We start from the raw sequence: 27,795 nt of genomic DNA on the forward strand, positions 1-27,795 counted from the left end.
CAGTAATAATAACACTGCAATGCTTTACAGTTTACTAATTACCAGTCTCTCATTTTAGCTTTATAACATTCCTGTGACTATCTCCCCCACTTTACAGATGAGGAAACTAAGGCACAGAGAGAAGTGTTTAATCCAAGGTCACTGGTGAAGCAAGACTCAAACTTATGTCTCTGGATTCTCAGTCTAGTAGCACTTGCTCATGGCTTCATGTGGTCATATGCAGAGCTTCCATCTTGGTTTAGTAAGCGGTCTTTCTCTTTGAGAAAAACTTGAAAGGCTAATTGCCAACTCTAGTCCATCAGTCTAGGGATGTTGCTCAAAGCTAATACCAGGTGCCAAGACCAAATCGGGGTACCCAGACCTTGCACCTTGGGGAGAAAAGAAATGGGTGGCTTTGGAAATGTAGATTTTGTACTTTTGGGAGGAGAGAGGGAAGAATTTGATGAGTCAGTCCTAGAATTGGGGGCTTTGCTATCTAGGCAGCTGGGCACTAAGCCCGAGACCCAGTAGTTCTGACTGTGCACATAGAGCATTCTCTGTTTCTCTCTGTCTCTGTCTCTGTCTCTGTCTCTCTCTCACACACATGCACACACACACAGACTAGACTGAGTTGACCACATTAGGGGAATGGCTAATCCTGGCTCCTTAAAACATCAGAGTAAAGCAATAATGCTTAAAAAGCAATAATTAGGCCTCTCCAATGCCTCACAGGATGGATAGAGTTCTCAGATGAAGAATTCCTAGATGAAATAGAGTTTTTACATGAGCTAGAGAGAAGAAGGGAAGAAATGAAAAGGGAATTAATCTAGTTTCTGTCTCTTGATTCTTGGCCTGGTTATTTCCAGTAAAAGGGGTCAGCTTCATCTTTATCGCAAGTCTTGTGACTTGTTTTTCTGGTTCTTCTTAGTCTGCAGAAGCACAGTGCTTTTTTTTTTTTTAATAGACGTAACTCAAAAGCACAGTGCTTTTAATTTTCAGACCCAAAGACTATAGTTGATGGCCTTTCCTGCAAATGAATTGCTGTGGGAGCAGTCAGCTTATGTTCTTCACAGACAATTTTTACTTTTTAGGGTTAACTTGAGTACTGGGAAAAGAAAAGGAGGCAGGGGTTTTAGAAGATTTAGAAATCTAGGTCAAATCTAGAAAATAGAGAAACCATCTCCAGTTGAAGAACATGAAGGGTAGCATGTCTCCCACCAACTCATTTTACCTGTCCCGGGCTGACCCAGCAGAGCCAGAGAGTATTGGTAGTCCCATGCATTCCTGGGCTCTCTGCTTCATCCTTTGTACTTTCCACTGTGCTCCTTCCCTACAGGCTACATGTTCCCAGTAAAAACGGAATGGATGCCCACCCCACATAAGGTAACAGTCATCTCTGCCTAAGCTACAGTCACTGGTAGCTCAGAGTTTAGGGGCAAGACTGGTGGCAGGTCTTTTTTCACCTTTTTGGAAAACAGTAGAGCACCCTGGACCTCTCTCTGATGTAATCAGCTCCCCGCCTGCCACGTGCATTGTTCTCTCCAGGCCATTCAGCGGGGCTAGAGCAACCCTCTGTTACTCCAGCAGTGGACAGTGCTAGGAAATCACTTTCTTGTCATGGTCCTTTCTCCAAGTGAAGGGTTGCTATCACTAAACAAAGGGAAAACACTTTGTGCTATAAGCACAGGCAGGAGCAAACCTTTAAGCAGTTGAGCCTTCACCAGAGCAACAAACTGGAGGGGGAAAAAAAAGAAACATTCCACGTCTTGTCTTTTACTGTGTATGTGATTTGAGCTTTGGTGGTTAAACATCTATATGTTCATTTCTGAGCCTCATGTTGAATTTGTAAAGGTTCAGTCACTTGCTGACTTCACCCCACCTATTTCCCAGGAGTTTGTTTCGATCCTGTTGACTTTGGCTACTTGCTCAGAACACAAGGACTTGATCTGATTTTACAGCAAAACTCTGATGGGAAGCCAAGGAGAGAGAACTGATTGCTTATAACCTTTAAGTCTAGCGTTGGGAGGCAGGTCACTGTTGACTCCTACAGTATTAGAAAGTAGTGTTCTTATTCCCGCTTGACAGCTTGATTCATATTATCCTGCTGCCTTCTGATCCAAGTGCACTATTTTCCTTTTTCACCAGCTGCAGGATTAGAGTCAAGCTAGGACCCAGGAACATGTGCCAGGTTTGAGACCACACATGGGACCATTCTAGGCATCACTGTGGGCCAAGCCCAAGGCATCAGCCAGCAATAATTGCTAAAAATAGACTGAAAAGAACAGGTCAGGGTATTGCCTTCTAACACAATCTCTGTTAACCATCCTGACCAGAAACTAGAGGAAGAAGCTGAGAATCACTCAGACCCTGAGGGAGAAAATGAAGCGATTGTTGCAAGAGTCAGAGGAAGAAATCATGGTCACCTTGGGATCCTCCTCCAGGCTTTCCCCAGATAAAGCTAAGGTGGAGACTCTGTGTGGCTTCAAGAGCAAGTCTTCAGGCCCTGCTGGATCCTTACCAGAGGACAGCTTCATGTCCCCTCACTGTGGGTCAGTAGCCTCAGCCATTGGTGGGGATAGAGATGGGTGCCTGGCCCAGCATTGCAGCTTTGGGCAGCAGGCCAGCAGCCAGCTTCCTCTGGGCTCCACTGCCTGTGTTTCAGGGTCTGGCTCTCAGGACCTCTCATCTGCCAGCATGACCACAAGCTGTCAAGAGCCGTCAGAGAGGGATCAAGCCAAACCCCTTTTGTCCAGAGGCCCTGGCCAAGGCTGTAGCCGTGAACAGCAAGAACCTTTGGGGGATGTAGTGGACTATATCATCAGAGAGCTGCAAGGCATCAGCCGTCTCCAAACTGAAATTGCTGAGTTGCGGCAGCACTTGAGCCAAGTCCGGGGTTCAGTGGAAGAAGTCTCTAGCTGTGTAGACTCAGTTCTGAGTGAAATAGAAGGCTTGCAGGTGGGCAGCAGCTCCCTGGCCAAGGTGAGTGTTGGGGGAAAGGCCCAGGAACCCCATGTGGACCGACCTAGTGAGGAAGCCATTCTGTATCTGTATGGACTTCCTGAGCAAGATGGGGAAAATACCATGGAGCTGGTGCACAGCTTCCTGGCCAAACACCTCTGTGTTAATGGCATGCAATGCAATAGGTACATTAAAGAGGCTTACAGAGCAGGCAAAGCGCCAGCCCCCAGGCCTACTGTTGTGAAGCTTGCCCATCTAGAGCACAGAGACCTTATATTGCAGAAATCCATCCTCTTGCAGAGTTTAGGGATCCGGATTGCCACCAGAGACGAACCAAGCCGGCCACAGTGCTGCTGTAAGAATCCCCCAAAGGAGTCTCTATCATTTTTGGAACAACAACTTCAGGATTGTAATTTGAATCCTTTAAACCTGGATGAACCAGTTTTTCAGGTGGAAACAGGGGACAGAGGACCAATAACAGGAGTATATCAAATGAGGGCTCAGAATCAACATAGAGAACTCCAGACTCCTGCACAGCAAGGCCTTTGCTTCCCACCCAAGAACGATTTAGCAAAGCCAAGTGATGAGTCTAAGCCAAGGGACGAAGTAAAAGGAACATCAGGAACACCCCAAATTATCAGTGGCGCCTGTGGTGAACTGACAGGGAGAGAGGCTTCTCTGTCCAACCTTCATCAATTTGAGGAACCTTCCCTAGAGTTAACCTCAAAGGAGGAGGATTCTGGGAAACCCCAGGTTTTCAAACAGTGTAACCAAGGCCTTGAAGCATATAAAGCAGCAAAAATAGAAAACAACTGCAGTAATAAAAGCGAGGCCAGCAGCTGCCTATCATTGTCTGGGTTGCTGAAGACAGAGGACAAACTCCTGGCCTGTGAAGCTGGGCTTGATATTTTGAGCTCAAAGCAGCTAGAGGACCTTTTGACAGATAAGTCCAGAAGGTTTGCAACTCTGAGCTGTGACAACGTGATAGAGGAAATCATCATAGGACCTGAGACTTTCAATGACATGGTTCATATTGACTTGAATAAAGAGGAGGAACGTGCTGCGCAGGTCCTTAAAGATGTCTTTGAAAAGTCCTCTTGTCTGGGTGGCTCACAGGAGGATGAAGATGTAGAAATCAAGTTTTACACAAGTAAACTGGGCCGAGCAATTTACCACTTTCGTTCAGCTTTGCACGGAGTATTTCAGAAGCTGGAGAACAGTGGGTCCATCACTCCTGAGGACCTGGAAAGCATTGAGAGTGGTTCCCAGTCAGAGAACAGTGATAGACTTCTTGGGACAGTGAGTTCAGGGGGTGCCCAGGATTTCTCAGTGGAGAGCCCTGGGAGTCAGGGGAGTGAGAGCTTGCTCAATGTGGTGTCTGGTGGAGTGGGCATCTCTACACAGGGAGACCAAACCTCTCAGGATCCCAGCAACTTCTCTCTGGCTTCCAATAACTTGCCTCTTGCATATTCATCGCCAGGTTTTGCTCTGGCTCCGTGTCTGGGAAGTGAAACTTGTTCCAGGCCTGAATCTCCCAAACAGGGCAGACTAAGCCTAGAGCAAATGTGTGCAGAGACCGTCTACCTCAACAAATGCATCAACAATTTAAAAGATGTTCTAAGAGAGAAAAGACTGAGGCAGAAAAAACTTTTGCACGAGCTAGTACAGAAGACAGACCATCTCTCGGTAGAAGACATGCACCCAGGTATTTCAAGTCTCTGTTTAATGGGTTTACACCTGGCTGGGTAGGGCCTTCATCAGGCCAGCATGAGACCCAGCTTGGTGGTGAGTTTCACAAGGTGATGGGGGAGGTCCGCAGCTTGAATCAGTCTCAGTTACTGGAATACCGATGTTAAGCGAATCCTGTGGGAATTGGAGTGACAGAGTTGAAAAGCAACAGGAAAGGAGTTCTTGTCCGTAGGGAGCTTCCAGTTTATTGGCGGGAGCTTTAGAAATACCTTTTCGAAAGAAGGAGGGGCATCTGGGCAAAAATAGTTTACAGCTGCAGGACTTTTAGGATATTCTGGTGTAAAGTAGGCGTGGGGTGGGAGGCAGGACTGGGGAAAAGAGGCATGTTTCTCACAGGAGCTAGGGGGGCTGATGCAATCCTATGTGGCATTTTAGAATTATTCTCCATGCGCTTCTTGCTGAGATAAGATTACCATTTCTCCAGCAGCTCCACCTCATAGGCCACTGTGGCAATTTCCCTTATCCCGACCTGTCTTCTTCCTAGTACTGGAGTTGACAATACAGAACCTTATTTCTAACTTGGAGCTGTCCAGCCTGACTGTGCTCTCCACAGGTCATATTCCCTTTCTTCCATCTCCAGTTGAAGGGTGCTTACCTAAGAACTAGAGAATGGAATGGTTTTTGGCTACAAGAAATGAGAAAACTTTTTTTCTAGGCAGCATGGAGATGATATGTAGCTTTAAAATTACTTCTCCCAATCAAAATTAAATTTATCCAAAGAGCATATGCTTTATTCATCTAATTTTAAATGTAAATGGGGTTGTCCTCTTATGTATATAACCTGATTAATCTTTCTAAGGCAAAATAAAATTATGAAACATATTGTGTTGGCAAAGGTGTGAGAGAACAGGCACTCATACATTGCCAGTGGGATGGGAGTGGAAATTGGTATAACCTCTATGGAAGGCAATTGGTAAAATTTAACAAAATTATGTATACCCTTTGAGCCCCAACACTACTTCCAGGAATATACCCTGCAGGTACATTTTCACCTGTGGAAGGGACATATGTTCAAGGCTATTTTTGAAGCATTGTTTTTAATAGCAATGATTGAAAACAACCTAATGTTCGTTAAGAAAGGCTGTTTAAATAACTTATTGGCACATCCAAACTATGGAATACAGTACCATGCAGCTATAAAAAGGAAGAGGTACCTCGTTACTGAAATGGAAAGATATATTGACATATTAAAGAAAACAAGGTGCAGAACAGTATGTATAAGATGCTGACATTTGTATAAATAGGAGAGGGTAAGAATACACACAAAAACCCACAATGTCTGTTTATATATGTATAGAATATCTCACAAAGGCACATAAGAGGGATTTCCCTGGTGGCCTAGTTGTTAGGATTCCAGACTTTCACCGCTGTGGCCTAGGTTCAGTCCCTGGTCAGGGAACTGAGATCTTACAAGCCACATGGCACGGCCAAAAAAAACCCCAAACAAAACAAAAAACCACAAAGATACATAGGAAACTGATACAGGCTTGCCTATGGGGAAAGGTATTAGGTGAAAAACTAGTGGGATGAGAAGGAGATTTTTTACTGTATACCCTTTTATAATTTTTAGAATTTGAATCATGTGAATATAATACCAAGTCATAAAATTAAATTGAAAAATTAAAATCATGTTCCTTTCAAATATCCCTAGAGCTACTCTTTATAGCTTATCAAAAAAAGTCTAAATTCCTTCATTTGGCATGACCACTACAGTTGGCCTCTAGTTTACATTTCCAGGCTTATCTCCCATTCTCCCACTGTACTCCACCTAGAAAGAAACTGCTGTCTCACAAATTTGCCTTATACTTTGTCTTCAGCATATTGACATATACATCCTTCCTTCTAGCCTAAGGTACTGTGTTTACCACATCAACCTAGCAAAATTTACTCAATTCTTTAACATACAGCCAAAGTATCACCTCCTCCAGGAAGCTTTCTATAATTCCTCAACTGCAAGTGATTTCTCTCTCCTTTTAACTTTGTAGCCCCTTTTCTTTCTCCCTGGGCATTTAGAAATTATTATATTACAGCAACAGTAGAAACTACAAATATCAAAACAGTACTTCCTTACTAACTCTTTAAACCTTGCCTAGAGTTGATGTTAGCATGAGCATCCAGAACTCTGGGGCCCAATTCTTCAAGTTGCAGAGTTTCCCTTCTGGGCTGACATCCTGCTGGACGATGCAGGAACTTGTGACAGCAGCAGAGATAATGAGACGAAGGAGATTTTCTGAAACACCAGTAAGAGATCAAGCCAGAGTTCTGGGTGCTTACCAAGATCCAGTCTGGTCTGTGGGCTACAGAGGGGGTGGTGGAGAGGCTGCCAGGCAGTGGCAGCATCTCTTCAGTGCTAGGTCCAGCCTGACTCCAGCACCATGCCATAAAGCAGGAGGAATAGAGGAAGGTACATAAATACACAGGCTGGCCTCTCACCACCAATACACTCGGGTTATAGAGTCCACAAGAGCAGTCACCCTAACCTGGTAAACTGATTCAATACAACAGTGATTGCTACCACAACAAAACATTTGAAAAAGCTTTCTTCACTGCTGTGCTTGAGACCTTTTAGGACCTAAGCTGATTAGTAGTATATTACCTTTAGTTTGAGTTCTTTTTTTTTTTAATGCTTTTTCTTCCTTTTTTGGGGGGGTGGGGCGGGGTACGTACGAGGCACTATTTGAAGTACTCTCACATGCATTACATTAAAATTCCATTTTTTCATTCCTGCCACTACCAAAATAGCTTTTGTCAAGGCCATCATATTGCCAAACTTCTGGTCCATTTTTAGTTCTCTTAGTCAATCAGCAACTTGATGTAATTGATTACTTCTTTTTATTATAACAGCTTTTTAGGTATTTATATACCATAAAATTCATCCTTAAAATCCCTTAAAAAGGGCTTCCCTGGTGGCGCAGTGGTTGAGAGTCCGCCTGCCGATGCAGGGGACACGGGTTCGTGCCCCGGTCTGGGAAGATCCCACGTGCCACGGAGCGGCTGGGCCCGTGAGCCATGGCCGCTGAGCCTGCGCGTCCGGAGCCTGTGCTCCGCAACGGGAGAGGCCACAACAGTGAGAGGCCTGCGTACCGCAAAAAAAAAAAAAAAAAAAAAAATCCCTTAAAAATGTACAACTGAGTGGTTTTAGTATATTCAGAGTTATGCAACGATCAATTCTAGAACATTTCCATCACCCCCAAGAAGAACTCCCTATCTATTAATAGTCATTCTCCAATCCTCTTTGTCCCCAGCCTCTGGCAACCACTAATCTACTTTCCATTTCTATGGATTCTGGACATTGCATGTAAATGGATTTATATAATATGTGACCTTTTCTGACCGGCTTCTTCAACTTAGCACAATGTTTTCAAAATTGACCCATGTTGTTACATGTATGGGTACTTCATTTCTTTTTGTGGCTGAATAATATTCCATTACATGGATATAGCACATTTTGTTCATCCATCCATCAGTTGATGGACTTCTGTTTTGTTACCACTTTTTGGCTAGTATGGATAATGTTGCTATGAACATTTATGTACGAGTTTTTGCATGGACATATATTTCAATTCTCGGATATATACCTAGGAATGGAATGCTGGGTTATATGATAACTCTGTGTTTAACATTTTTGAGGAACTTCTGGACTGTTTTCCAATGTGACTGCACCATTTTACACTTCTACCAGCAATGTATGAGAGTTCAAATTTCTCCACATCCTTGCCATTCTATTTTTATTATAGCCATCCCAGTGGGTGTGACTGGTATCTTCTAGTTTTGATTTGCATTTCCCTAGTGGCTAATGATGTTGAACATTTTTTTCATGTGCTTATTGGCCGTTTTTATATTTTCTTTGGAGAAATGTCTATTCAAATCCTTTACCCGTTTTTAAATTGAGTTCTTTGTCTTTTTCTGTTGAGTTGTAAGCGTTCTTTATATGTTCTGGCTATAGGTCCCTTATATACAAATTATACAAATATTTTGTATATATTTTTCCCCAATCTGTAGGTTGTCTTTTCACTTTCTTGATGGTGTCCTTTGAAGCATAATTTAAAAAAAAATTTTATTTTGGTAAAATATACAAAACATAAAATTTATTATTTTAATCATTTTAAGTTTATTCACATTGTGCAACCATCACCACCATCCAATCTCCAGATCTTTTTCATCTTTCCCAGCTGAAACTCTGTACCCATTAAACTAACTCCCCATTCTCTCCTCCCCCCAGCCACTGGCAATCACCATTGTACTTTCTGTCTCTATAAATTTGACTGCTCTAAGTACGTCATATAAGTGTATTTGCACAATATCTGTCCTTTTGTGACTGGCTTATTTCACTTGGTATAATTTCTTCAAGGTTCATCCATGTTGTAGCATATGTCAGAATTTCCTTCCTTTTTAAGGCTGAATGATATTCCATTGTATGTATATATACTACATTTGTTTGTCCATTTATCCATCAGTGGACACTTGGGTTTCTTCTACCTTTTGGCTATTGCAAATAATGCTGCTATAAACATGGGTGTACAAATATCTGTTGGAGTTCTTGCTTTCATTTCTTTTAGATATATATGCAGAAGTGGCATTGATGGATCATATGGTAATTCTCATTTTTTTTTGAGGAATTGCCATATTATTTTCCACAGTGGCTGCATCATTTTACATTCCCAACAACAGTGCACACAGGTTCTAATTTCTCCACATCCTTGCTAAATAACACTTGTTACTTCCTGGTTGGTTTTTTGTTTGTTTGTTTCGTAATAGCCATCATAATATGGGTATGGAGTAGAGTACAAAAGTTTTAAATTTTGATGAAGTTCAATTTATCTATTCTTGTGTTAATTTTGCTTTTGGTTTCATAGCTGAGAAACCACTGTCTAATCCAAGGTCACAAAGATTAACTCCTGTGTGTTTTTCTAAATGTTTTATGGTTTTGTTTAGCTATTACATTTAGGTCTATGATTCATTTTGAGTTGATTTTTGTATATGGTGTGAGATAGGGTCCAACTTCCTTCTTAAGCATGTGTATGTCTAGTTATCTCAGCATCATTTGTTGAAAAGAACATGCTTTACCCATCGAATGGTCAAAAATCAACTGGCCATAAATGTAAGAGTTTATTTCTGGACTCCCGATTCTATTCCATTGATCTTTAGTCTATTCATATGCCTCAATTTCTTTTTTTTTTTTTAATTTTTTGGCCACGCCACACCACATGTGGGATCTTAGTTCCCCGACCAGGGTTCAAACCCGTGCCCCCTGTGTTGGAAGCATGGAATCTTAACCACTGGACCGCCAGGGAAGTCCCTTGATTTCTTCTTTTTTTTTCTTTTTTTTTTTGCGGTACACGGGCCTCTCACTGTTGTGGCCTCTCCCGTTGCGGAGCACAGGCTCCAGACGCACAGGCTCAGTGGCCATGGCTCACGGGCCCAGCCGCTCCGCTGCATGTGGGATCTTCCTGGACCGGGGCACGAACCCGCGTCCCCCGCATCGGCAGGCGGACTCTCAACCACTGCGCCACCAGGGAAGCCCGATTTCTTCTTTTTGAAATACTTTCTTCACCTGGCTTCCAGAACACCTCTCTGTCTTCGTTCTCCTCCAACATTATTGACCATTCCTTCTCAAGTCATCTTTGCTAGTCCCTCCTTATCTTCCCAACCTTGTAGTATCCCAGGATTCAATCCCGACTACTACTTTTTATTTATACTCACCTCCTAGGTAATATGTTTCAATCGCATGATTTTCATAAGCATTTCCAGATTTATATCTGGCCCAGATATTGTCCAGGAACAGCAGATTCCACATCTACTTAACATCCACATTTCCTTGTGAATAGGCATCTCAGATTTGACGTATCCAAAACCAAACTCCTGATCCTTCTCCCAAAGCCCTGCCAAACCTGCTTTTCCTATAGTCTTCCTTAACAGTAAATGGCAACTCTATTCTTGCAGCTAGCTGCTCAGGCCCAAATCCATAGAGTCATTCTTGACTTCTTTTCTTTCACAACCCATATCCAATCAGTTAGTAAATTCTGCCTGCTTTGCCTTTAAAAAATATCCCGAATCTTAACCACTAACATCTTTATGTAAGTCACCATTTTCTCTTGTCTAGATGATTGTGGTAGTCTAACTGATCTCCCTGCTTCTACCCTTGTCCCTCTACAGTCTGTTCTCCCAAGCCAGAGTAATCCTCATAAAATGTGAGTCAGATCATATCACTTCTCTGTTCAGGACCTCCCAGTGATTTTTCTGTCTTACTCAGAATGAAAGCCAAAGTGCTTATAAGGGCCTGTAAAGCCCTATTTGAAATGGTACTCTGTGGCAAATTTGTTCCTTCACACCCGTCATGCTCTCACCTAAGGCTTTGCACTTGCTGTATGTTCTCACTGGAATACTTTTCTCTTACCACTCTGAATAGCTTCTTTACTCATTTCCTTCAGGTCTCTGCTTAGGTGTCGCTTTATCAATGAGGATTCCCTGACAATCTTTTATAAAATTTTAATAGCGTAACATCACCACAGAGGGCAATATCTTTTCCCCTTGCCTGAATTTTTCAGCAGAGTCCCCATCATACATGATACAGTACACATAGTTCCAGATTCTGGAACCAGAATGCCGTTTCAAATTTTGGCTTTGCCACTTGCTGTGACTTTAGGCAAGTTTCTTAACATCTCTATCTTCATTTTAATGAACAGAAAATGGAGATTATAATAGTATTTACCCAGTAGGGTTGTTATGAGAAATAAATGAGCTTACTCAAATAAAATGCCAGATGTGTAATGTGTTCACTTGGTGTGAGCTACTATCATCATCTTCATCATCATTATTAGTTGTCTGCTCCTCCTACTAGAATAGAAGCTTCTCAAGATCAGGGTTCACTGCTGCATCAGCATGAGAACAGTACCTAATGTGCCGTAGGTTCTCAATAAGTATTTAAGAGATGAATCCTCACAATAAGCCTGGGAGATTGCTGGTCTTATCCTCTTTTTACAGATAAGGAAATGCATGCTCAGATAAGATGAGTGCCTCAAGTCTTTTGACTCCCAAGTAATGGAGTTACGATTGTTTTAACAATGAGGAAATATGTCACTTCCTTATAAGGTAGACTATCTGGAACAGTGAGATCATTCTTAGGGGTCAGGAATTTTCCTGCAAAGAAGGTGTTATGTAGACATTTATCACTTAAATTGAAAACTAAATCTCAGTGGAAAAATCCTAAGGCATTTTAGGCGGTTACGAAGCACAAAAAATTTGATTCCTAACAAGAAAAAGTTTTTTTAAACAAGAAAATGTTTGTCCAGTGGGTGGGACAAACTGAAGGGACTAGTACAGCAGTTCTTTGGGGTCTGGAAAATGGTACAGGCTATTGACTAAGTGACCTATCTTTTCTCTTAGGCAAGGCACATGTTCTTTTTTTTAATTTTATTTCTTTAAATTTTTTTTTGAATTTTATTTATTTTTTTATACAGCAGGTTCTTATTAGTTATCCATTTTATACATATTAGTGTATATATGTCTATCCCAGTCTCCCAATTCATCCCACCATCGCCACCACCACTGCCCCACCCCACGCTTTCCCCACTTGATGTCCATATGTTTGTTCTCCACATCTGTGTCTCAATTTCTGCCCTGCAAACCAGTTCATCTGTACCATTTTTCTAGGTTCCACATATATGCGTTAATATACGATATTTGTTTTTCTCTTTCTGACTTACTTCACTCTGTATGACAGTCTCTAGGTTCATCCACATCTCTGCAAATGACCCAATTTCGTTCCTTTTTATGGCTGAGTAATATTCCATTGTATATATGTACCACATCTTCTTTATCCATTCGCCTGTTGATGGGCATTTAGGTTGCTTCCATGAGCTGCCTATTGTAAATAGTGCTGCAATGAACATTGGGGTGCATGTGTCTTTTTGAATTATGGTTTTCTTTGGGTATATGACTAGTAGTGGGATTGCTGGGTCATATGGTAATCCTATTTTTAGTTTTTCAAGGAACCTCCATACTGTTCTCCATAGTGGCTGTATCAATTTACATTCCCACCAACAGTGCAAGAGGGTTCCCTTTTCTCCACACCCTCTCCAGCATTTGTTGTTTGTAGATTTTCTGATGATGCCCATTCTAACCAGTGTGAGGTGATACCTCATTGTAGTTTTGATTTGCATTTCTCTAATAATTAGTGATGTCGAGCAGCTTTTCATCTGCTTCTTGGCCATCTGTATGTCTTCTCTGGAGAAATGTCTATTTAGGTCTTCTGCCCATTTTTGGATTGGGTTATTTGTTTTTTTAATATTGAGCTGCATGAGCTTTTTATCTATTTTGGAGATTAATCCTTTGTCCGTTGATTGATTTGCAAATATTTTCTCCCATTCTGAGGGTTGTCTTTTCATCTTGTATGTAGTTTCCTTTGCTTGGCAAAAGCTTTTAAGTTTCATTAGGTCCCATTTGTCTATTTTTGTTTTTATTGCCATTACTCTAGGAGGTGGATCAAAAAAGATCTTGCTGTGTTTTATGTAAAAGAGTGTTCTTCCTATGTTTTTTTTTTTTTTTTTTTTTTTGCGGTACGCAGGCCTCTCACTGTTGTGGCCTCTCCCGTTGCGGAGCACAGGCTCCGGACACACAGGCTTAGCGGCCATGGCTCACGGGCCCACCCGCTCCGCGGCATGTGGGATCCTCCCAGACCGGGGCACGAACCCGTGTCCCCTGCATCGGCAGGCGGACTCCCAACCACTGCGCCACCAGGGAAGCCCCTATGTTTTCCTCTAAGAGTTTTATAGTGTCTGGTCTTACATTTAGGTCTCTAATCCATTTTGGTTTATTTTTGTGTATGGTGTTAGGGAGTGTTCTAATTTCATTCTTTTACATGTAGCTGTCCAGTTTTCCCAGCACCACTTATTGAAGAGGCTGTCTTTTCTCCATTGTATATCTTTGCCTCCTTTGTCATAGATTAGTTGACCATAGGTGCGTGGGTTTATCTCTGAGCTTTCTATCCTGTTCCATTGATCTACATTTCTGTTTTTGTGCCAGTACCATATTGTCTTGATTACTGTAGCTTTGCACTATAGTCTGAAGTCAGGGAGTCTGATTCCTCCAGCTCCATTGTTTTCCTTCAAGACTGCTTTGGCTATTCGGGGTCTTTTGTGTCTTCATACAAATTTTTAGATTTTTTGTTCTAGTTCTGTGAAAAATGCCATTGGTAATTTGATAGGGATTGCATTGAATCTGTAGATTGCTTTGGGTAGTATAGTCATTTTCACAATGTTGATTCTTCCAATCCAAGAACATGGTATATCTCTCCATCTGTTTGTATCATCTTTAATTTCTTTCATCAGGGTCTTACAGTTTTCTGCATGCAGGTTTTTTGTCTCCCCAGGTAGGTTTATTCCTAGGTATTTTATTCCTTTTGTTGCAATGGTAAATGGGAGTGTTTCCTTAATTTCTCTTTCAGATTTTCCATCATTAGTATATAAGAATGCAAGAGATTTCTGTGCATTAATTTTGAATCCTGCAACTTTACCAAATTCACTGATTAGCTCTAGTAGTTTTCTGGTAGCATCTTTAGGATTCTCTATGTATAGTATCATGTCATCTGCAAACAGTGACAGTTTTACTTCTTCTTTTCCAATTTGTTTTCTTCTATTTCTTTTTCTTCTCTGATTGCTGTGGCTAGGGCTTCCAAAACTATGTTGAATAATAGTGGTGGGAGTGGACATCCTTGTCTTGTTCCTGATCTTAGAGGAAATGCTTTCAGTTTTTCACCATTGAGAATGATGTTTGCTTTGGTGTGTCATATATGGCCTTTATTGTGTTGAGGTGGGTTCCCTCTATGCCCACTTTCTGGAGAGTTTTTATCATAAGTGGGTGTTGAATTTTGGCAAAAGCTCTTTCTGCATCTATTGAGATGATCATATGGTTTTTATTCTTCAGTTTGTTAATATGGTGTATCACATTGATTGATTTGTGTATATTGAAGAATCCTTGCATCCCTGGGATAAATCCCACTTGATCATGGTGTATGATCCTTTTAATGGGTTGTTGGATTCTGTTTGCTAGTATTTTGTTGAGGATTTTTGCATCTATATTCATCAGTGATATTGGTCTGTAATTTTCTTTTTTTGTAGTGTCTTTGTCTGGTTTTGGTATCAGGGTGATGGTGGCCTCACAGAATGAGTTTGGGAGTGTTCCTTCCTGTGCAATTTTTTGGAAGACTTTGAGAAGGATGGGTGTTAGCTCTTCTCTAAATGTGTGATAGAATTCACCCGTGAAGCCATCTAGCCCTGGACTTTTGTTTGTTGGAAGATTTTTAATCACAGTTTCAATTTCATTACTGGTGATTGGTCTGTTCATATTTTCTATTTCTTCCTGCTTCAGTCTTGGAAGGTTATACCTTTCTAAGAATTTGTCCATTTCTTCCAGGTTGTCCATTTTATTGGCATAGAGTTGCTTGTAGTAGTCTCTTAGGATGCTTTATATTTCTGCGGTGTCTGTTGTAACTTCTCCTTTTTCATTTCTAATTTTATTGATTTGAGTCCTCTCCCTCTTTTTCTCAATGAGTCTGTCTAAAAGTTTATCAATTTTGTTTATCTTCTCAAAGAACCAGCTTTTAGTTTTATTAATATTTGCTATTTTTTTCTTTGTTTCTGTTTCATTTATTTCTGCTCTGATCTTTATGATTTCTTTCCTCCTGCTAACTGGTTTTTGTTTGTTCTGCGTTCTCTAGTTCCTTTAGATGTAGGGTTAGATTTTTTATTTGAGATGTTTCTTGTTTCTTGAGGTAGGCTTGTATTGCTATAAACTTCCCTCTTAGAACTGCTTTTGCTGTATCCCATAGGTTTTGGATCATCGTGTTTTCATTGTCATTTGTCTCTAGGTATTTTTTGATTTCCTCTTTGATTTCTTCAATGATCTCTTGGTTATTTAGTAATGTATTGTTTAGCCTCTGTGTTTTTTTGTTTTTTAGGTTTTTTTCCCTGTAACTGATTTCTAATCTCATAGCGTTGTGGTCAGAAAAGATGCTTGATATGATTTCAGTTTTCTTAAATTTACTGAGGCTTGATTTGTGACCCAAGATGTGACCTATCCTGGAGAATGTTCCGTGCACACTCAAGAAGAAAGTGTAGTCTGCTGTTTTTGGATGAAATGTCCTATAAATATCAATTAAATCTATCTGTTGTACTGTGTCATTTAAAGCTTGTGTTTCCTTATTAATTTTCTGTCTGTATGATCTGTCCATTGGTGTAAGTGAGATGTTAAAGTCCCCCACTATTATTGTGTTACTGTCGATTTCCTCATTTATAGCTGTTAGCAGTTGCCTTATGTATTGAGGTGCTCCTATGTTGGGTGCATATATATTTATAATTGTTATCTCTTCTTCTTGGATTAATCTCTTGATCATTATGTAGTGTCCTTCCTTGTCTCTTGTCACATTCTTTAAAGTCTATTTTATCTGATATGAGTATTGCTACTCCTGCTTTCTTTTGATTTCCATTTGCATGGAATATCTTTTTCCATTCCCTCGCTTTCAGTCTGTATGTGTCCCTAGGTCTGAAGTGGGTCTCTTGTAGAGAGCATATATATGGGTCTTGTTTTTGTATCCATTCAGCAAGCCTGTGTCTTTTGGTTGGAGCATTTAATCCATTAACGTTTAAGGTAATTATCGATATGTATGTTCCTATGACCATTTTCATAATTGTTTTGGTTTGTTTTTGTAGGTCCTTTTTTTCTCTTGTGTTTCCCACTTAGAGAAGTTCCTTTAGCATTTGTTGTAGAGCTGGTTTGGTGGTGCTGAATTCTCTTACCTTTTGCTTGTCTGTAAAGCTTTGGATTTCTCCATCGAATCAGAATGAGGTCCTTGCTGGGTCAAGTAATCTTGGTTATAGGTTCTTCCCTTTCATCACTTTAAATATGTCATACCACTCCCTTCTGGCTTGTAGAGTTTCTGCTGAGAAATCAGCTGTTAACCTTCTGGGAGTTCCGTTGTATGTTATTTGTCGTTTTTCCCTTGGCACTTTCAATAATTTTTCTTTGTCTTTAATTTTTGCCAATTTGATTACTATGTGTCTCGGCGTGTTTCTCCTTAGATTTATTCTGTATGGGACTCTCTGCTTTTCCTAGACTTGGGCAGCTATTTCCTTTCCCATGTTAGGGATGTTTTCGACTATAATCTTTTCAAATATTTTCTCTGGTCCTTTCTCTCTCTCTTCTCCTTCTGGGACCCCTATAATGCGAATGTTGTTGTGTTTAATGTTGTCCCAGAGGTCTCCTAAGCTGTCTTCATTTCTTTTCATTCTTTTCTCTTTATTCTGTTCTGCAGCAGTGAATTGCACCATTCTGTCTTCCAGGTCACTTATCCGTTCTTCTGCCTCAGTTATTCCGCTATTGATTCCTTCTAGTGTAGTTTTCATTTCAGTTATTGTATTGTTCATCTCTGTTTGTTTGTTCTTTAATTCTTCTAGGTCTTTGTTAAACTTCTTGCATCTTCTCTATCTTTGCCTCCATTCGTTTTCGGAGGTCCTGGATCATCTTCACTATCATTATTCTGAATTCTTTTTCTGGAAGGTTGCCTCTCTCCACTTCATTTAGTTGTTTTTCTGGGGTTTATCTTGTTCCTTCATCTGGTACATAGCCCTCTGCCTTTTCATCTTGTCTATCTTTCTGTGAATGTAGTTTTTGTTCCACAGGCTGCAGGATTGTAGTTCTTGCTTCTGCTCTCTGCCTTCTGGTGGATGAGGCTATCTAAAAAGCTTGTGCACGTTTCCTGATGGGAGGGAAGACACATGTTCTTAGAAAGGCTTTTGTTCTCTAAGTCCTGAAAGTTCAAGTTCCTTTTACTACAGAAAAACGCTAGATGTGCTAAACCCTCAGACTACAAAGGTGTGATAATATAGTATATGTAATTATTGCTCTCAAGAAATTCACAGTGTATAAAGGGAGATGTTTATACAGACAATTAACAATGAAACATACTAACAACATACTATCATAGAAGTGTGCAGCACAAAAGCATGGGTACCATGTATACATAGTAGAGAAGCATCTAATTCTGTTTTTGAGAGGAAGGCAGATAAATTTTCATAGAGGCATTAATATTTGAGCTAAGTCTTTTTTTGTTATTAATACCATATCAATTTGCAGTTTTACAGGAACCAAGATTCATGTTCCTTAGGTGCTAATGTACTTTTATGTTGCACGCACATAGACGCACACACAGTTTAATCAGTAATTTTTCACCTATAGATTTTTCTTAAAAAAACAAAAAATTCCTGTGTGGCACAAAGATCTGTCCAAATTAATCTAAACACAGCAGTAACAAAACAAAGAGCTAAGTGTGGAGGCTTCCAGTGCAGAAAAAGGTCCTTTGGAGGGGAAGCCCAAAAAGATGATCAATACACTGACTTCCTGGGAGGGCAAAGGATGGGGATGGAGAATGCATTCCCTACTCTGACATGAAATCAGTTAAACATTTCAAAAGGAAAGGGGGCTAAGAAAATAAGAAAGTGGAATAAGGCAAGGGTACCTTTTACCCATTTAAATTCCTAAGTAATTTCCTCAACAAAGTAGAAAGAAAACTTTCTTCCACTACCTTCTACAGAGCTGCACTGCTTTGGGACTGTCAAAGATTGTAGCCTTTAAAGTCACCAGTGCATATTCCCTCTGGATTATCATGACTATGAGTTACAAGTTGAAGGAACTCACAGATGATTTTCTTTCAAGTTTACTGAATTTTCATGTTGGAAAGGGAGGAAGACACTTAGAAGTCTCAAATGGGGATCAAAGATTACCAAACGTCCTCCATCTGATGTCAACGTGAACTGTTTTGTTGTCTTTTAATTGTGCATGGAGCCCGTCAACACAATTTGGCCCTGCCTGGTCACCCTTACCTAAAGCTTCTTGGAAAACACTCTCAAAAGGGGCACCCTGCACCACGGTAGAGGTGCCAAGACATTTTATGTGCCTGAAAATGAAAGGAATCCTCAAACAACACACACCCAATAAGCTAGCCTCCAAGTTAAAGCTCCATATGAACCACAGAATGCACTTCCCTACACTAATCTGTGGTCTCTTAACCACAGACACAGTCTCCTCTCAAGCCAGCTCAGCTTTGGTCCTTGGGGTAAAACGATGAGCACAAGTTAAAGATGTACCATATGAAGGAGGAAGTTGTAGGGAAAAGAGAAAAAGGCCTTTGTGTTTCTGTAGTTCACCTCTTGAGACTATTTCCCCACCCACGGACTGAGACAGGATTACAATAACTCAGTAACTGAGGAGCCCATATGCAGATTAATTTTGTTTTGAGCTAAGTCTTAAGAATCAGTCTGAGCTCACCCAATAGATGCAAGAGGCCAGGTCATGGAGAGCCTTGACGGCCTTGTCAATAGATTGAATTTTCTTCTTTAGACATTATGGGGAACTCTGGGAAGAACAGAAGGACTCAATCGAAGTAACTTTGACATGATGTGTACAATGTATTGATATTTAAGATAGTGGAGGAAGAGAGAATCCTTTCCAATTTGAGTCACAGGGTCAGTTAAAGTGTTCCTTGCCTAGTTTTCTTTTTCAAAGGGAATAGAGTGCTCTAAGGAAGTAGGGAATAGATGTAGAAGAGACATGTCTGCTTTCCAGGAAGTGTCTTTTTTATCTCACCCACTTTTCTGAAGCTGCACTGTTTTGGAGGATTCCTGTTCCTGAATTCATTCTTCTGTCAAGTCAGGTGACCCATTAGGTCATCAGAAGTAGCTTGAAAAATCAGGAACTTATGAGTTAGTTTCCATGATTCTCCCTTCTACTTGTTATGTAATATCAGTGGGTCTTTAAAAAGGATGAGGAAAAAAGAAAAGGGGAGCTGATGGGCCCAGGTAAGTGGACTTTCCTTAGAGAAGGAAGCCTTCGTGAAGCACGTGTGGCCTAGAAGGCAGTGTAGTCTCTGACAAATAGGAAAGGAGTAATCTCTGGTCTTTATTCTTCCTCTCCTGTGGCTTGCTTGGGTCCTTCTGGAAGTGTCAGTTTCCTTTGGTGTATTGTTCTGGATTTGGTAGATAGTCAAGCCTGGGACTGCAGTCATGGTTTTATTGTCCAGATCATGGTGACTTGTGAAAGGGCAGTGGCCTGTTGGTGCCTCCAAATCTATGGCCATTGAGCATCCTGGTCCTGGCCTTAATTCTAGGCCTTAACTTGGCCTAACTTAACTTAGGCTCTGGGAAAGCCAGGGCTTGTTGGGCAAACACGTGGCCAAGACTGTATTACAAAATGGAAAGAGCTCAGCTGCCAGGCCTTTGGGGTTTGCGGACTTATCCCAGATTCAGAGTGAACTCATGGAGCTTCTGAGGAAGGAACCCACTCTGTGTTCAGTCAGTTCAGATAGCCTGTTGGAGTGACCCTTGGTAACAAACAAAGCTGGTCTTGTGGCCCTGACCCTGCACGCAGACCACTTTGGAAAGGGGGGAAAGGGTGACTGAAATTCTCAGGTAGACTTTGTCCTTTGGTTTTTGTAGCGAAATCTGGATTCTCAACTGAAAAGCAGGGGCCAGCAAATACAGGAGGTAAGGATTCTGGGAGCTGGACTCTGTGAACTACCCAGTTGTTCAGAGGACATCTCCCTCTTCTCCATGTTCCATGAGGTTTAGCTGACTTACAACTGAATCTACTAACCTCTCTGCCCTTTTTTTCTGCTCTTTCTCTCCTTGCAGAAGGAAAGCGAGGAGCCCTTCAGGTTGTGCTCTGGCCCTTTAGGGCCCTTTTTGTTGTCAATTCTCTCCTCTCCCTCCTGAGCACAGTGTGTGTGTGTGTGTGTGTGTGTGTGTGTGTGTGTGTGTGTGTGTGTGTGTGTACACACGTGTGCTTATGATCTGTGCCTCGTGAGCTTTGGCTCATGCAGCTAGTCTGTTTTTCCTGAAAGCAGTTTGTGTGCATGCTCCATGCTTGTGTGTGCTCCTGCAGACATCCCTGGAGCAGTGTGAGAATGTATGTGCCAGCATGGTGCACATTCAATGTAGCATGTGTGTGCTTATACCTGTGCTCAGTTTGACTCCCCCAGATACTGATTGCCTTCCTCTTTTCCTACTTTGCACAGTGTGTGTCCGTTTTCTACTTATTGCTGCAGATTGGCATATGCTGTAAACCCTTGCTGAGCCCAGCATGCATTCACATTTTGTATTTGAGAGCAGGAGCTTCTGTAGGCTTTTTGTACCTCTTGCCTAGGGCCGAAATGTGTGCTTCTGAGCAGGCTTCCTAGCCTCTCTGTGAGCACAAGCTTCTGTAGACCTGTGATGTGGTTTCCCCATGCCATGTGAATGCATGGTATACTAACGCTCTGTGCCTCCAAGCACTGGTTCCTGAAGACAGTAAGGGTTTCTTTTGCCAGTGATTCGGGCCCTAGTGAATACTGAATCCTCCCCCAGATGGGTGTGTGCACATGTTCTGTAGCTCTGTGTGCAGGATCTGTGCTCACCTATGCTTCCTCAGGTGCAAGTGGTGTCTATGAATGTACCTCCTATAGGCACTTTGTCTAGACCTCCTCTCATTCCCCCGGCCCTCCTTCTGTGCCCTGCGTGTGCATGCTCTATGCTGTGTCTGCAGGCTTCTGCAGACCCATTGTCCCCTCTAAGCACAGGAAATGTGTATGATCTGAGCCTGTGAACTCTGGCTGCCAAAGGCTTTTTGTGACTTTGTTTCCTTAAGCCCAGTGGTTTCTGGCAAACATCTAATTCTAGGTAGGAAATAAAGATCTGCTCAGTGCGGTGACTGTTTCCAAAGGGAGGATAAGTTCTGGTTGGTAGGATCTGGGGATTTAGGGATGGGCTACCCCTCACAAGAAGCTTAGGAGACTTGATTCAACCACTTCTGGCTGCCTTTTGGGTCTGGCCCTCCCTCTACCACATCATCCCACTCAGAACCAGGGCAGCAGGCAGAAGCAGCGAAATGTGGTCATGAAGGGCTATAGGCAGTAGACAGATAGGCTTGATTAGAGTACAGGCGACCTGAGAAGGGTCTTACTGAAAAGGGTCTTAAATCCGAAGTTCATCTGAAGCCTGATGCTGATCCAGCGTCATTCTTACCCACTTTTACATCACTCATTAACCTTTCCTACCTCTCCTTTTTGTACTCTCGCCTCATTTTGTCTGTAACTTCTCCCATCTTTAGCCCTCCCAAAACTTCGCCCCTGTCCAGACCTTAACAGCTTACTTCTGCCTCCCTTGTTCTGGAGCTCATTTGCTCAGGATAGTTAGCTGGACCCAGGTCTCAGGAGGCAGGGAAGTTGTTGGGAGTGGAGGGGTACAAGGAGGGATGGGAAGCCCCAGACCCACTAGCTCTAGGTCTGTTGAGCCTAAACAGCATGGACCATTGGTTCTCTGGAGAGCCCTGGCAGCTTTGGAACTCTCTCTGTACACTGCTTGAAGGATTTGCTTTGGGTCTCTTTACAGAAACCTTTAAAACGTGTTTTCTAACTGTTCCTTCCTTGAGTTATTTGGTGCCTCAATTTTCAACTTCTTGTAGAGCTCATAAAATTCAACAGAGTGATAATCTGAGTATCTAATCTGTCCTGGGTTCTCTTGTTAAATAGAGCTTATCAAATGTAGACTGCACTCAGTGTCAGTGAGTTAGAGCTTCAAGGAACCTAGGCCAAGTCAAATCACAAGATGAGATAGGAATCCAGAAAGACCAGGTCTGACGCTGGGGCAGCCAACAGAACTTAGGAATATAGCTGGAAGAAGACTGGCCTCCATGTGAAATTGTCCTTTTGCTTTAGTGAGGCGTGGAAGCCTGCATGGACCCTTCTCCTGGCTTTGGCTTACTATTATATATACCAGTGGGTTGTGTGAGGGGCTGAAAGTTCTGGCAGCTCTCACATTCCCAGTGGACCTTAGTCCTGGGATCTCTGTGAGCTTGGCCTTATATCCTCCCTATTCACTGGGGAGAAGGGAGGTGAAGTACCACTCATTTCAGCAGCCTGCTTGTTGCCCTGGCTGATCATGGAATTGGCTTACACATCAGGCTGGTTATGTCACCACGTGGTGTATGTGACCTACACTGCTCTGAGCTTCCTACTTTATTGCTCACTGCTTGACCAAAGAAATATGGCAATCTCCCATCTCTCCCAGGATCTAACTTTTTTTCCTCTCTCTCTCTTTAAAGATTGCAGATGATGGTGATACCTCTTTGCCCCAGTGGCTCCCAGAAGGGTAAGTGTTGTACCACAAGGTTTCTGTGGATCTTATGCAGTCTGTTATGCTGCTTCTAGTTTTTCCCCTGGGAAGCAGGAGAAACAGCTTCATCAGCTGGATTCTGGGGAAGGAAGAGATTCCACTGTAGAGATTGCTTGGTTCTCTGGGGCAGAAGACAGAAGTCTGCAGACTGATTCCTCAGAGACAGAAGAGAGAGCTTTGCAGGGGAGGGAACTTTGGGGCTCCCCTATCCTTACCTCTGGAATTTCTGATATATTGCATCATAGTGGTGATATACCCTTTATGTATGGGAATGAGGAAACTAGAAACACATCTGCGTTTAGAGACAGTTTCCTTCTATTCCACTGTTGATAGTGTTGCTGATTAGATTACTCCCTGGGCTCCATCGATCTTCAGCTGTTGTGAGTCATCTACTTATTCCATTCCACTGTAGTGAAGACGTAAGTAGCGTCCCGTAGGAGCTCTGTGTGTTCTGTCTGTCTGGGAGTTTCAGACCCATGTGATTGCACCAGAGAGGCATTTCAAACTGCTCGACTGCTGCCTATAACTCACTGACTGTGCTTGGGACAGAAGAGCGTTCAAGCGCCTGCGCCACCCACACCGCCACATACACTCCTCAGGAGCTTGAGAACCTTCCTTCCCTCCTTGTCCCACACAGGCCTTCGGACATAGAAATGCTCAGTGGCTGCCTCCTCTTCCTTGTCACCAGGGAAGAGAAAAGATTAGATCATAAAGTTCTCTACTGTATTTTTAAATGCTCCTTTTCCTTGTGATTTGTCTTTTTTATAGCAAGAGCTAAACATGTGAAAGAACCACCCTTCTTTTGTCAAAAGCTCACTTTTGTTGCAAAAAAAAACTTCTCGGCTTAAGGACTGCATTTTATAGTTTTCAGAATTAGCCAAAAACTTGTGGCGCCCGTTGCTTCTTCAACAGCCCTTCTTCAGGGCTTTAGCTTTTTTCTTCAAATGATTTTCAAATCCATACATGCCAGTGGAACATATCCAGGCTATTTTTAAATGGAGCCAGGCAGTGATTTTCTAAATGCCTCCCTGTTGCCTTCTTTCCCTTCCTTCAGCTTAGTCCTTGGAAGTTGTCACAACTTTCGATCTACCGTTGGTGTGGTAGTCTCATTGAGAACAAAGTTCACTGCCTGTATTCAGGAAGCTGGATTATTAGAAATCAGCATATCGGGTTGCCTGTTCCAATTCCTGGCCTTGACCCAATTTGTGCCTCCATTTTTGGCCTATATAGCTGGCAGTACACACTTACTCTTCTGTGACATTTCTCTTTTCAGACCAGCTGTGGTGTACAACCCAGCCACCCTGCTTTCCCCACCTCGTTGCTTTCATTAAAACCAAGTACATGAGTTATTTTAATTGAAGCTCAGAATAGCTTCCAAAAGGTCAGAGAGGTTTTATAGTTCATCCCCCTCATTTTATGGAAGTGACACCAGGACCCAAAGAGAGGAAGGAAGTTTGGCAGAGGACATGTAGTGAACTAGTAGAAGAGTTGGGGATGAAATCCAGGTTATCTCAAGGTGAGAAGGGTGTTCTTTTGGGGAAATTCTCTATATTTTTATTGCATATTGTTATGGAGGAACAGACAAACAGCAACAAAATTAGTAAGTATAGAAAAGGTATAAAAGTTTTAGAGATCTCAAGTTTCTCCAGCTGTAATTTTTTCCTGGTCCCTGTTGATGTGACCATAGGGCTAGGCCAGACTCTGAGTCACTTTGCTGTTTCCTGCTTAAATGGCCTTTTTTCCCCCAAATGATCTTTTGGAAGTCTCTCATCTGCTTCCCCTGCCTCCATTTGATTATGCAGGCTCCTCTTTCCGTGGAGACCCTTTTTCTTCAGGAGGCTTGGATAGACAGAACTGGTGACTCTTTTACTCAGGTTGGAGAAGGTCTCCTTCTACATGTTATTGTTTGTCAGTCTTGCTCACCTAGGCAGCAGCTCTTCTGTAGAGCTATTCCTGTGGGCTCTGTTCTAGCGCAGATCAGGAAAGACTTATCTTTAGTCTGGCCTGAGTGTAAGGAGGAGCTATCTTAACCACCAATTCCCACCTTGCTTTATGGAGTACAAGGGTCTTCACATAAACAAAGGAGCCTTGGACTGGCACAGTGGGATAAAAGAGCTCTCAATCCTTGGCTAAAACCTCAGAAGGAGACACTGAGAGCAGATTCCATTGTTTGTCATCCCATGGCTTTATTTCACTCACTTTCTGTCCTCCTTACCCCTCTTAAAGGCACACGGTGGAGGTCAGTTCATCTTCCTCTGAGGAGAAGATGAGCAAGGAGGATGGAACATTGAACCTGCCAGTAACTCAAGGTGAGACTAAAGGTACTGATATGTTTTCTTCTCTCCTCAGGCCAGCTGGAGGACTCTATGGCATTGACAGCATGCCAGATCTACGCAGAAAGAAGCCACTGCCGCTTGTCAGCGATCTGGTGAGTAAGGACTCTTGTGAAGGCTTAGGCTGTAGCCTTGGGATATCCCCCACTGGGACTTGGCCAGCTTTCAGGACTGGAAGTGGGGCCTTTAGTGACAAGTGTTAGTCTGACGATCAATCATTTAAAGCTTTACTGAGACTTAGTGATGGCTTCAGTAGGACCTTACATTACCTCACTCCCTTGTCAGAGCCCCAGGTTCTTCATTAGCTGAAGCTCCTACTAGAACATTTATAGCTTGGACCCTCAAAGCTGGGCTCCAGGGTCATCTTCTAGTTATCCATCTCCTCTAGGTATCTCTATAGCCTTCTCTGATGACCTGTAATGGAAACTTCCTCTGGTCCTGAACTAGATAATTGAGATTCGTGTGTGATGGGCATGACAAATGTGACTCCTTCTTGGAGGTCAAGTGAAGTCTCCCAAGGCATAGGTTTTCTAGACTATCTCTGTACCCTTGTGTCTAGCACTGGGAGGTAGTGATAACAATTTGTGGAATTGAATTGAAACAGGCTTAGGAGTTAAAGCTGATCTCAGACCTCCAGCACGACCAGAAGCTCCTATCTGGGCTCATACCTCCTAAGGCAGAATCAGCTCAAGGAATTTGCTGTAGTTTAGTGAGTAGTGGGGGGTAGAGTGGTACCCAGGTCATCTCAGAGTCCCAGAGCCAGATGTTCAGTAAGACTTGAACCCTTTTTCTTATTACCATTTTCTACTCCTATTTTCTTCTTTTTTTCTCCCTATTCAGTCTATTTTGTTTTTTCTATCCACTCCTTTTTTGATTTTTCCTCCATACTGTGCTCTTTTTTCTCTACCAGTTTCTCCCTACTTAATTGACTGAGTAGAAGTATCCTCTGCCATTTTCTCTTCATCATTTCTTTCTTTCCTTCTTCTTCCCCCTGCTATTTGTATATCTTTCCCTCTTTCTTCTTTTCTAATGCACCTCTTTTCCCACCAACTCTTCATCAAGCTGGTTGGATGAAGATAAATTCGGATGTCATCTCTTCTTTATTACGTCTTTCATTGTCTTTCATCTCCTCTTTTTTCTCTTCTTCCTTTCTTTTCTTCCTACTTTTTCTCATCTTCTCCCTCCTTGCTCACCAGCTGTTTTTTGTTTAACTGATTGGATAGCAGTATCTCATTCACTTCTTGTTTCCCCTCCTCTGTCTTTTAACCTTGCCCATATTTCGCACTATGGCATAACTCGCCTTCTAGGCCTTGGGCCCTGGTCAGCTGTCTGGGTTGAAGACAGTTTTTAGTTGATAGAGGCAGAGGGGGTTGAGACATGTTTCCTACTTTGGACTATAGGGAAGAAACCTCTCAGTTGTCTCTGAAAGCTTTCATGCCCTTGTGGGGCTTTAACATCATGTTGTTCCTTTCTCTGCTCTCCTCTGCACAGGCTATGGTAAGTGTCTCCAGAGCCCCTTTCTATGCTTTATAAGAGTCCATATCCCAAGCACCTGGGCACATCCCAACTGTTCTGCCCGCTTAGGCTGATACAGTGACTTCTGTCTGCCTGTGTCCCCTGCTTTAGGGAAACTATGTGCCTCTCCAGGGGCTGTCCCTGAAGCTTGGGCTTGGCAGATTCATGGGCCTCTCCATATAAGAGCCTGGCTAGCAGGACATCATAGCTGTCACATTTAACCCCCTACCCTGCTTGATTTCAGTGAGGCTACATTGCCCCTTTCACTCTCAAGTGCCCTGCTCATTTGGGCTTTTGGCCTCCACAGCTTCCTGGGGTTGTGTGGGCAGGGGGTGATACCAGAGAATAGAGGATATAGTATAGAATCATAGTTCCCAGTGATGGTTCTTGACTGTGACTCTGTCAGAGTTGTGTGTCTATCCTATTCTTCATGACCTGTTTTCGGACTGTAATTCTAATCTTTTCATTTTCCTTTGCCTTCCTTTAAACAAGGAGTTTCTGTGGGGTCAGATACCTAAAAACTCTTTGGATGATAGGTACCCTGAGAGAAGTGCTGTTCTGTCATTGTTAGAACAGTCCCTTAGGGCCTTGGATTTGGATATTAACCTCAGGTTCTTATTACCTATTATCCATGGCAATCCCCTGTGAATGACAGTAAAAATAGAGAGAACATAGTGAGTTATCATCAAATAGCTTTGGTCACTGAAACTCCCTCCCCAGGGCTTTGCCTAGCCCTTGGTAGTAGCCAGGGCTGACAGCAAGTCTTCTCTCACAGTCATTGGTCCAGTCCCGGAAGGCAGGAATTACTTCTGCAATGGCTACACGCACCTCTCTCAAGGATGAAGAGCTGGTAAGTGACCCATGGGCTTTCAAGAGTCCACTGGCCTATGGTCCAGTGAACATCTCTGTAGCCAAACTTACCGGGAATTCAAAAGTGTTGGGCACACTCTGTTAATGAAACAGATAGCATCAAGTTTTCTACACTACTCCCCGAGGCAAGGGTCCAGACCAGGAGTAAACCTTAATCTCACGTTGGAGTATGTGACCACCAATGTCAGGGT

General features: G+C 42.4%; 1 protein-coding gene across 3 annotated transcripts in view; it reads left to right on the plus strand.

Annotated features, from left to right (window-relative positions):
- UNC13B (unc-13 homolog B) overlaps positions 1-27,795 on the plus strand; it is a 225,011-nt gene that overhangs the window by 164,637 nt on the left and 32,579 nt on the right. For 2 of the 3 annotated variants that reach the window (XM_019948923.3, XM_019948925.3), the window contains 3 exons: positions 22,816-22,862; positions 25,236-25,314; positions 27,510-27,584. In XM_019948923.3, coding sequence (XP_019804482.2) covers positions 22,816-22,862; positions 25,236-25,314; positions 27,510-27,584 — 201 coding nt within the window. Of the gene's footprint in view, positions 1-20,174; positions 20,223-22,815; positions 22,863-25,235; positions 25,315-27,509; positions 27,585-27,795 lie in introns of all 3 variants that reach the window. The other variant, XM_019948921.3, reaches the window with a different exon arrangement.

This window comes from Tursiops truncatus, chromosome 6, assembly GCF_011762595.2.
Source record: "Tursiops truncatus isolate mTurTru1 chromosome 6, mTurTru1.mat.Y, whole genome shotgun sequence".
In the NCBI taxonomy this organism is placed as follows: domain Eukaryota; kingdom Metazoa; phylum Chordata; class Mammalia; order Artiodactyla; family Delphinidae; genus Tursiops; species Tursiops truncatus.